Source organism: Monopterus albus, unplaced genomic scaffold, assembly GCF_001952655.1.
Source record: "Monopterus albus unplaced genomic scaffold, M_albus_1.0 scaffold286.1, whole genome shotgun sequence".
Classification (NCBI taxonomy): Eukaryota; Metazoa; Chordata; class Actinopteri; order Synbranchiformes; family Synbranchidae; genus Monopterus; species Monopterus albus.
In genome coordinates, this window is record NW_018128166.1 from 484,549 (window position 1) to 496,186 (window position 11,638).

Sequence of the window (11,638 nt, forward strand, 5' to 3'; positions counted from 1 at the left end):
TTCCTGCTTGTATTTATATGCTTTGTAACCTTTATGCTTTTCACAATATTTAGCTTTTTTTCAACAGACACATACACTCATGCTTGTTTTTCTCACTATGTGGGGACTGTTCACACACACACACACACACACCTACCTATTTTTCCTACTATGTGGGAACTGCTTACATACACACACCCCTACTTGTTTTTCCTATTATGTGGGGCCTGCTCACACACATACGCCCCTACTTGTTTTTCTTACTGTGTGGGGACTGCACACACACACACACACACACACACACACACACACACACACACGCACACATTTGTTTTCTCTAGATTGTGAGGCCCGCTGATAAATAACTTCAGCTTTTGATTTCATCTTACATAAAATAATTATTGAACTTTTCCTTTTCCTCTTTCATATTTTTTATTTTTTTTTAACTTCCACAGCTGTTCAGCATTGCATCTCAACCTTCAACTATTTCAAAAAAGAATTTCAGCCATTTCTTCTCATCCTTCAGCTCTTTCAGCAATAGATTTCAGGCATTTTCAGGGTGATCCTTCAGCATCCACACGCATTTTCGACAATGCATTCCTCTAGTTGACCTTTGTTGTTGGTATAATCCCAAATTCAGTAACACAGTATCATGGAAAACAACACACAGTTTTTCCTAAGATTATGTGAACAGGTTTTGTTGTTGGTTGGCTGCCTGTCCTTGACTTCACACTTTGTCCAATTAACTCTTGCATTTTATCAGCTAGAACACTCATGGCCAAATGTAACTAGTTTGGGGGCCCTAAAACAAAAAAATTGCTGTTGGGCCCCTGAACCTCCAAGTTGCCACTGTAGATACTATAGATGTCAACTTTGTTAATGCTGTATTTTGCATAGACCATGAATCAATCTTCTGCTTTCACAATGAAACAGTGCTTGACCCCAAATTTGTATATCATTTATTTTGTTGTAATTTGATTAGACAGCGTTCATATTCACTTTTCCTTTAGGAAAAAGCAACATGCACCAAAAATAATAAAGATGTTATAGCTAGATTTAGACACAGGGCTCCTGTAAAAGAGATACATTTAAGGTTGTGTTCTAATGCAAGACCCAGTTGATATTTCTTAGCAAATTTGCAAGTAATCAAATGACTGTAAACCAGCTGACACACAGGGAACCTGGGGCTTTTATGGTCTTTAATATTTTGATGTTTTATCCATTTATGTACATTGCGTTAAGCACTTTAAATTGCCTTTGTATATCAAAATGTGTTATATAAATAAACTTGCCTTGCCTAGGGCCCAGCTGGTAATTCAGTCTTATACAAATGGTCTAATATTCAGTTCCAGAAACAACAGACTGTGATTTGTTTTTTAATTATCCAGCTTTCATTCCATTCAGACAGAAATTCATACAGTAAAGTTTTAGCAGGGACTTATTAGTTGCAGAAGGTTTTCTTATTCAATTCCTACATTAAGTTGGCTCCACTTTTACTCAGAAGTTTCTTCCCCATCTTCAGTGTGTACTGACAGTGATACTGACTTATTCATTAACCTTTGTCTGACAGAAGCTACATTCTTACACCCCTTCAGCACCTTATCTTTCCCTTTGTGGTGTTCCTGTTGGGGTGGGCACTGCCGAGGAGCTAAGGGATGGGAAGGCTGTCCTGCAGTGTCAAAGGTCCTGTCAAGGGCCACCCCTGTCCTATTCAGAAAAACGTCACCCAGCACATTCTTCACAGTGTTAAACATTCTCCCAAATTCTCAACATTTACTTATAATGGATGACTGCTCTCAGCCCAGCTATTGTGTGCTAAGTCGAATCTGACCAACCAACTTATGGTAAGTCATCTTGTCAATATAATCATGACATGGCCTCCAGATGCACCCTCACAATCCCATACTGACTCTCTATTATGGCTCAGTTTTGCTGTCAATCACAGTGTTTAGTCTGGCAAAGAGTTAGTGTGGGAAAGAGAAAGATTCAAATGGACGCAAGTTATGTATGTATTATAGTGATCTCCATGTGAGGTTGAGATGCTTACAGTGCTTTTATTGCAACAACATTTTCAGAGTCTTGAGCGCATGCTGGCTTTTTTGCGTTTTTTTTTTCATTTCTATGACAGTAGGTTTGTGTGTGAGAGAAATGTGGAATCACAAAGACAGTGTGCTGTGATTGCTTTGTTCAGGTGGTTTAAGGAGCCTGGGAGCAGAGCCAGGGGCCATGTTATAAATTAGCGTCTGACCCCTGTCTTTATGTCACCCCTAGGAAGACCTGATGAAGGCCCCTGCCTGAACCTCAGTGAGAACAGGCCTTGTGAAGTGGCTCTTTCAGGGGTGTCACTGCACGATGAATTGGCCAGGAGAAAGCATGTTTATAGACTCTGTAAAGGAGTGTGTCTTTGTGGGAGAATGTCACTGACACTGTTACAGTTTGCTTGAATGAACTGTGATGACGAGGCTAATGGGGCCCTTACCAAGACTGAGGGTCAGCAAGGGGGGCCTCCCAAGATCGGGAACCCCCACTCTCAGACTCCTTTCACACCCAGTAGCTGTAGCAAATGTTGCAATTCTTCGTTCCTTCAACAAAGGCTGAGAAAAAAGTCAACTTTCACACCAGTGGGTCACCATGAGTGCTTTAGGAAATGATCATGTAAACAGAGTGTTACCTTCTGACCTGTGGCTGATACAAAACAGCTAGAGTGAGGGTATTAGACATGGGTGTTAGCTGGATAAAGACAGCACAAGGAGTACACAAGTTCCCAAGCCTATAACAACTGCATTAACATTTGTGTATAGGCATTTTACTTCCATCCATTCAGGACAGGATAAACCGGCCACTAACCCTGTCTGAATAGAGCTGAGTCTTTTAGCACCACGATGTAAGGTCATTAATGACATCGGTCCCAGTTTGGGTATATTAACTACACACACAAACGCACACACCTACAGACAAACTCAAACATAGTCAGAGTTTGGCTAAAGGAACCATCGCTACTCAAATTTTAGACTGTTGTGGCTACTGAACCAGGGACCATGTGGTTTGAGGACCAGTTTAAGCTACTTAGAGATTGAGTGCAGGAAATGAACAAAATTCATTATGTAGGAGAAACATTTTCCTTTTATTTGAAGAGAAATTTAGACCCAGTGTTTGCCCCAGATTACTGTGAAAGGTGAAGAAGTGCACTCAGGTAAATTATGAGCCTCAATTTGAACGTAACTTTTACCCTGAAGATCTGAGAGTATCCACATGAAGTAAATTTGATCAACTTCACCTGTAGCTACATATACTGTTTCTTATGCATAAACCCAGGTGTCCCCACCTTGTTATTGCAATCTTCAACATATCGCCACGTCAACAGCCATGTACTTTGTCAATAATGTTTGACATCACTTTTATGAAACTATTGATCATTAGGTATTGTGAGTAAAGCTAAATTGATTACCTAATAATTTTTTTGATCAACTAAAATCATTTTTCAAACAAAATTGCCAAAGATAAGGTTCCAGTTTCTCAAAAGTAAGGATTTGCTGCTTTTCTTTGGGTTTTGAACCATTTTGAAGGTGTTCAGTTGTGATCTGGGAAATTTTGATCAATATTTTCTAATATGTTAAAAACCAATTCTTTATTTTATTACTGGAGAAAATAATTGTTGCAGACAGAATTGCAGCTATTAAAGCAAAATTTTATTGTATATTTGTGTATATAAAGTATCAATCTATCTATAGTATAGAATGATTCAAATAAAAAGTAAAAATGGTATATTTTATTTTAAAGTATTCATTTAATACTAAATAAATTAGATGTCCATTATATGGAACAGCCCTGGAAATTAATAACTTCATCATTCATAATCATTAAATATTTGGATTTTTTGGGGGGGCCCTGACTTGAAAACCTTATGGAATAGAATGCTGATTGAGTTTCTGTTTAATATAATGGGACATCAAAGTTACATATTATATTTAATATTAGTTGTATTTCCTGCATCTTACTCCAGTCGCCTTCACTCCTGTGCCACTCCCTCTCCCCACCTCACAGAGAAGAAATGGCCATGCTTTACTACAGCCAGCCAGCGCAAAGAGGCACCACTAAGAAGAGGCTTCTTCTGTCTTTACGACCCCATAAATATATTGTTATCTGGACCTTGGATGTCCACAGTCAGATTTATTTGCACAATTAGTGATGATAGTGAGTGAAGCATCCTGAATCATTAATTACACAAGACAGCCACCTTAATTCCTATCTTTGCTCTGTAGACAAGACATGTTTAAGTTGTTGATGAGGAACAGGAGTTAACTATAAGTCACTTAGGTGAGGTTTTTTTTTAAAGCACTGGGATGCTCATGCTGTAGCAAGGTACTGTAGATTAGGAAGCTGTCCGTGGTACAGGGGATCTGTACTCTGTGAATCCTCTGACAGTATACTCTCAGGGTTAAAAAGGAATTCATTCAGTGCATTAAAACATTCACAGGGCGAGAGACAATAAAATGTGCTGGATTTAAAAACCCAGAAGAGGCATCAAAAGAGTTCAAACAAGAGTCACTTTAGTTAACCTCGTACTGATGCAGAGTGTGTTGCAGCATGAATGGATGGAGTCCATGTTATGGTTCAACTTTATTTCCTGTTCTGAGAGCTTTTACTTTGGTTACCTTCTGCCCTGCGTCATCTCACCTGCCCCAGCTTTACCCCAGTATGAAATCACCATTCATTGTTTTCACCTGCTGCCCATTATCTCCTGCCCATATATACCTCCTCCTTTCCCTCAGTTTCTTGTTGGTCCATTGACATTACTCTGTCTATGTTTTTGCTTCTGTTGACACCATTTGAGTCTCCCTCAGCTCTATATCTGCCACTCACCTGTGTTCCTCGTTTCTGTCTGGTTTGTTCCTGACGATGCCCATATTACTTGCTGTGTGTTCTTGATCTGCCAACGATGCTGATCGACTCTGTCCCCTTAACTGTGAGTTCCTGCATCCCCCAGAAACGCTGGTGTGTCTCCTGTCCCACATTCCCTGCTGTGTGTTCTTAATCTGCCAGTGATACTGTTCGACTCTGTCTCTCAACGCTTGCTGTGTCCCCTGTCCTGTATTACCTGCTGTTGGTTCTTGACCTCCCAGTGACGCTGTCACTACTCCTGTCAAGCTCAGCGTACCTGTTTGTTCCTGAAGCTCCAGCCATGCTGACCATTTTCCAGCCTACTCAACTCCCCTGTTGCCCCTGGTGCTCCAGCCACACTGACCACCACCAGGAATTTCTCTGCCTGGCACAACCTACCTGTATGCTCCTGACTCCCCTGAGTACCCCCAGCACCACAGCTCCACCTTAGTTATTTTATAATAAAGACTTTCTAAGCTTCCTCCTAGTCCTGGTCTGCATTCTGGGTCCATCCCGAACCTGAATCCTAACAGTCCAAGTTCTTTAAGCCCAAAGACAAATCTACAGAGCTGTTTTGTTCTCCCTTTGACCAGTTCAATAAAGTCTGTTTTCGTTGCCATCAAATCATATTGTCAAAGGTTGTTAAGATTTATTCATTTAATTTTGATGTTGAGAAAAGGGAAAAACCACTTGAAAGCAGGTTACTTAAACCCCTCAGAAGCACACAGCAGACATGTCCCAGAAGATAGATAATCAGTTGCAGGGATGATGGTGCTACTGTGACAGATTACTGCACACAGGAAATTTCAAAGTGCTTAAGCACATCATGAAGTTTGTTTAATATGTGGTGTTCTAAAGGCAAATACAATTTTAGGACACCTAGAACATCTTCATAATAGGCTACATGTTCCTGAAAATTTGCATTTAAGAATGTTTCTATCATTTTCTCTATCTACTACAAAATAAATTATATAATAAAAGACCCCAAATATGTCAGGAAGCTTTATGGAAAAATGTCTGTTCTGCAAAGATGAAGCCTTGTTATTAAAATGTTCAGACCACCAGATGGTGCTGTGGTCCTCAGGAATTGAATACCCAGAGGTCAAGGAGATCATTAACAGCTTGAACTATTTTTGAGAACTAATTGTGTTTGTTTGCTAAGATAACAGTTTAGAGAATATTTCTTGTCCTTTTAAATGCCTGCTAACGATCTGAATTACTCTGACTTCTGATATTAATGTGTTGTAATGTTATTTTCTGATGCATTCATGCTGCCAGCATTCATCGACATTAGAATAGTTGTTGTCACTGCCAAGTTGTAATGTAGTTGTGATGTTTTTCAGAATCACGGACCAGCGCTATGAAAAGGTGCCCTATTTTGTGTTTGGAGACTTTAACTTTAGGCTGGACTCAAAGCAGGTCATTGAGGTGAGTGTTTTTGGATTACACCTAATGAATTAGTTATAGAAGACTAATTGTGTGTGCAGTATGTGTACATATACACTTTATTCTGAACTCACAGTAATATAAAGTTTGGGTGTGCGTGTGTTTGTCTGTATTACAGAGAGGCTGCAAAGTAGTAAAAGTGGTTTTCATAGCACACTGTCTTTAGAGTTATGACTCATTAAATAGTTCAGCTGGCCCAGCTGTGTTTGCCAACTGAGCCTCCAAGTGCATTGTTATGTTATGGTGCCATTCACTGCTCTTTCACTCTCCCTTCCTTCTCAATTTCTTCCATCTCCTTCTCCTTCTCTTCGTGCAAATGAGGCCAGTGAGAGCCAAGGTGGTGCAGTCATTCAGCATTCTCCATGAGGAGACCAGGGTTGGTTAGCAGCATAAGAGGTCATAAAGGCCCATCGCAGACAGCGGTGTCCTCTGATAACCGAGTGGGAGAGCCACTTGTAGGCTGATCCTCTCCTTCCTCTAGAGCACAATGATGCTTGAATCAGTGGGCCTGTTCAAGGTGTGGACATTGTTCATTTCAGAGTTCCATTCATGATAGAAGGGATAGAGGAGGGAAAGCTTTCTGAATGGAGGGGTTTTGCTCAAATGGCTTAAAACGCTCACAAGAAGATTGAAACCTTTTGTAGCTTAGTCATCTGGCCAGTAGAGGACTTGTCCCCTCTGTAATGACCAGCTAAGTGAAATGGATATCATATTTTTATTCTGCTACTATCATGGGCTTTGACTGATTTCCTCAAAGTATGGGCAGTTGATTTTGGTTCTGTAATTGGGTCACATTAACCCACTGATCATGTGAACATGTGTTGCTTTGGAGATAATAAATGCAAGTACAGAATCCAAAACAGCAGATGTGCAAACACTGAGGCTATTCAGAAGGCGATTATGGCAATTAAATGTCACCTGGCACACATTTAGGCTACCACCATGATTTTACTGTATATGTTCTCAGCATTGCTGTGATAAAATTTACTGTTTAACACAATTTTAAAAATACAACATTTTTCCTGTTACTTCATAAGAAAAATGTTTTTACCTGCTCTGGCAGGTAACATGGGTTACATGAAACTGAAAGGGATACTTCTAATCAAAGTACAGTAAGTCAAACGAGATGGATTGGAGCCTGCAGTTGTTTCTCCTGTACAGCTAGACTAGAGAACTCTCCCTTCACATCCAGTCTTGTCCACGACTTGCTCTGTGGTAGATGAGCACTCATTCTCTCCATGTCTACTGCTCAAATGCTGTTAGAGTGCAGTAAAGGTGATAACCCTTTTCCAGGGCTGTGTAGATATCCATTGGTGTGTGCCCATATCTGCCCCCTCTCCCCTCCACACAGCTCCTTTCTTATGCACCTTGGCACCTATACACATTCATATCCAGAGCGAATACACACACACACACAAACCATTTTGTTAGGCCAAATGAATCTCATTGATTTACTTCATTTAGAGGGGTATGGCAGCGATGCAGGGGGCCTTTTTAGACTTCCCCTCAAGAAGTTAGATTTGTGGGCTCTGGCGCACGCATACACACATACACCAAGAAATTTTTAAAATGAGGTTTCCTCAAATACACCAACCCTTTAACAGGGACAACAGAAAAGGCTGATAATGTCATTTGTGACAAATGTGCTATTAAAGGGGCAACATTTCTTCATATAAAGCCATCCTGTGTGGTGGTCAACCTATTTGACTTAACCTGTATGCTAGCGGCAAAGAGAGCTGTGATCTCACCAGTAAATAAATGCGTTGCAGCCTTGGTACGGGATGTAACTCACAGCCAGGAGGCCATTTCAAGCCCTTTATTGACAATTAATGTCAACAGGACAATTAGTGCACATCCAGCGAAGTGCTTAACTGTAGATGGGCTGGCGGTGGATCGATCATTCATACTTATCCACAGATTGATTCAGACAAATAGAGGCTTGCTCACATTCTCACCATTTGAGAATCTCATTTTTTGATTTTCTCACTTTCTCCACATTCAGTTAATTGCAAAGGGTGCCAAAAGGCTGCACTGATAAATAGATACTTTTGCTGTGTTAAATGAATGAAATAATTGCAAAACTAAACTACTTGCCTTTTTGATTTGTTGGACAGTGACAACCCTCAAATACCCATGAGGATCCCTAGGCCCCTCTTTGAGAGTCAGGGGATCAGAAAATACTCCATTACATGTCTGTACAGCTGCACGCTACATCACTTCTCTTCTTCTGTGTCTCTGGTTCATTGTGGGTGACTAGACTGTGAACAACCACAAGCCCCTCCCCTGTCACCCACCCTGCCTTGTGGGTGGGAGGATAGGATGAGGGTTATTTTAGGATGTATCCATGTGTGTACAGAAAAAGAGGTAGGTTGTGAAGGGGGTGGATTTGTTATTGTGATAGGGAAAGTTCCAGGTGGCAAATTCCTGGCATGCTTGTGCAGCAGAAACAGTAACCAAAGGCCTGCAGCTGCCCCCCTTCTGTCCGGCCAGGGCAACCCCATTAATTGTGTCCGACAGAGGGAATTGGTTTCAATTGACCCCCATTGAGCAGCCCTTTGACTGGCAGACAAAGGACACAGCCACGTGGAGACTAATGCTAGGACTGAGCAGCCTGGAGGTGGTCCAGTCCCCATCAACATTTCCTCTGCTCTCCCATGACTTGATCATGTTGTGGCTTGATCGTGATTTGCATGAGTGCTGGTAAAACAGGAAACTGCAAAGGAATGGTTTTGAAGTTTTTGTCTGGGAGATTTGATTCTTCACAGTCCACTTCTTGATGTGCTGCCTGTGATCTCAGCACCACACCGAGCACTCGTGTCATATTCAGGCCAGTACTGATGAACTAATGAAAGATACAGTGCATGTTCCAGATTGGTCCCCAACCCCCCACTTCCTCTCCACTAACTGTCCCACCCTGAGACCCAATTCTGAAGTTTTCAAAGAGGGTCCAAAAACCTGTGTTAGACAGTTGACACCCCAAAGTAATCTGCTGAGTGTAAACAGGTAAAAACTGACTGGGTTTACTGAGAATGAGACTGAATGTGTTCAACCCTTGTTTTATATTCTGTTCTACACATAACACCTAAACTTCAAATTTTCAGAAAGAAAGAAAGTCACTTTCGGCTTTTCCCATTTAGGGGTCGCCACAGCGAAATGTCACACTGTCACATGTTGACATTTGGCACATGTTTTACGCCGGATGCCCTTCCTGACGCAACCCTGATTCGAACCCAGGCCGCAGCAGCAAGAGCACTGCGCCTTAACCACTAAACCTTGTATAATTATACATTAAACAGGTTGTCAACATTGCAGTTTTGGAGTGTCTGGTAATTTAGTATGAACAGTGTGGTCCAATGTCTGACTAATGTGTGACAACTTCCTTCCAGTATAATACCATCCAAAACCGCACACCCCAGCTAAGCTAAAAATGTTTGAGTGTATTCTGGACCTCTCTTTCTCCCCCACTAAATTCTGTGTTTTTCTTAGTCTCTCTTTTAAAAGTAAGTGTGAAAGTATTTTAGCAGACAAGCTAATGTGACAGAGGCACTTGCTTTTTAGCAAAAAGTCCCAAAACTCTCTCCATCATTGGAAAGCAGCATCTGTGTTTACCCAGGTCTTCAATTTTGCCTAATCATGCTCAAATTTTTGCTCTTATGACCTTCTTCACATTTTAGTTGTGCAGGTTGTACATGGAAGCGGCAGAATTGGTATTGTCTTCCTCTTGGCTTCTGAACTCTAGCGTACCAGCTATATCAGCCCTTTCACTCCCCCCTCTCCTTTCTGTTGTGCACAAGCAAGAGCTCCTTGTGCCGAAGGGCTGTAATTTCTCAATCCCACTCAGATCCTTCTTTCCCCATTTACAGAGCCAGGGCTGGCACACAAGGTATTCCGAGTGCACACTGGATGGACTGAAAGGGGAATGTGAGGAAAATTTAGCTGAATTTGACAAAATAAGTAAAGAATTAGAATTGTGGACTACAGTACACCTAAAACTGGTCATGTAGTCAGTTACAGAGATTTTGTATAAACTTCTAAATCCTTAAATAAAACTGTTATTCCTTATCCAACTTTGTACACAGCTACACTGTCACTGATGACAAGTCGGAGCAGAACTCTTTCCAGATCAGACAGGTGATTTGCAAAATGTCTAACACAAACCGTTAGCATTGCTAGTACTGTGTCACTTGTGAAGGTCCCCTGGCTCTTTTACCTGTTTTGTGTCTTGTCTCTTCTGCAGCAAGAAGGAGGCTCAGCTAGTTAGGCCAGTTAGAAGCACCTGGGACTCCACCCATCATCATTCCTTTGGGGGCTCTCTTCTCTATTATTTGTTAATATTTTGTTTTGGTTAAAATATAAATAACTTTTTTTTTTCATCCTGCATCCTCCTCATTTTGTTGTGGCCTCAGAGCTGTGTCATGACATTTAGTAGGTTATGATAATAATCCTCAGTCATGAGGATTGACCAATGCACACCAATGGCAAACAGGGTTTTCTTGGTTCCATGATTCAGTCAGAAGGTGGCATAAGGTGTATAGCAGTGTGTATGAGAGAATGTGTGCATGTCCCTCAAGGTGGTTGATGGCCGTGAATCAGCAGTGTACATGACAGGCTCATGGCTCTGTGCCTGGACTCCTAGTATATTTAAAATCCTTCCCAATTAAACTTAATACAATGTAAATTTAATATCTGCAGAGATTGTGTGTTGCTGGCTGGCCCGCTCCAATTTAAGGATTGATAGAGGCCAGTGGGAAGGTTAATTGCCAACTTGATCTACTGTTCCTGTGACATGTTGTGGGGATGTTTTAATTGGGCTTGATCTGCTGCTACATGGACATATTTCATTAAGCTAGCAGGCCTCTCTCTAACTGAGTGGGAGGTTTGCATCAGCACCCCTTTCTGCATCTGCAGGAAGTGCAGAGGGCCAGACCAGGCATCAATCTTCCTTCCTTTGTCTTGTGTCCTTTCTCTTGCTTGAACAGCATGAAATTGAAGGTGGGGCCCTGGGCTAGCCACACTCCTAATGAATGCTGTGAAATGTTCAGTAATGACAGGCCAACATGATAGATATATTTATTTTTCACACTGTGGAGTCACTCAATGCACACTCCCAAGACAGTGGAGATATGAGCAAGTTTTTAAGATACAGTTTGTATGTTTGTTGCTCTCTGCAGCACTTCTATTCACTAGATCCCAGGAAGAGTCTTAAAGAAACAAAGTCATAAGCAGTACAGTTTCCTTCTATTTGTATTGATATTTTAAGTATGCTATAGATGTCATGGTTTCAACCATGTTACCTGCAGAATTCAACAGAAGTTCATCAGATATTTAATGA

General features: G+C 41.2%; 1 protein-coding gene across 6 annotated transcripts in view; it reads left to right on the forward strand.

The window, feature by feature from the left end:
* Positions 1–11,638, forward strand: part of inpp5a (inositol polyphosphate-5-phosphatase A) — a 218,766-nt gene that overhangs the window by 146,031 nt on the left and 61,097 nt on the right. For all 6 annotated transcript variants that reach the window (XM_020622674.1, XM_020622676.1, XM_020622673.1 and 3 more), the window contains one exon: positions 6,204–6,288. In XM_020622674.1, the coding sequence (XP_020478330.1) occupies positions 6,204–6,288 (85 nt within the window). The remainder of the gene's footprint in view (positions 1–6,203; positions 6,289–11,638) is intronic.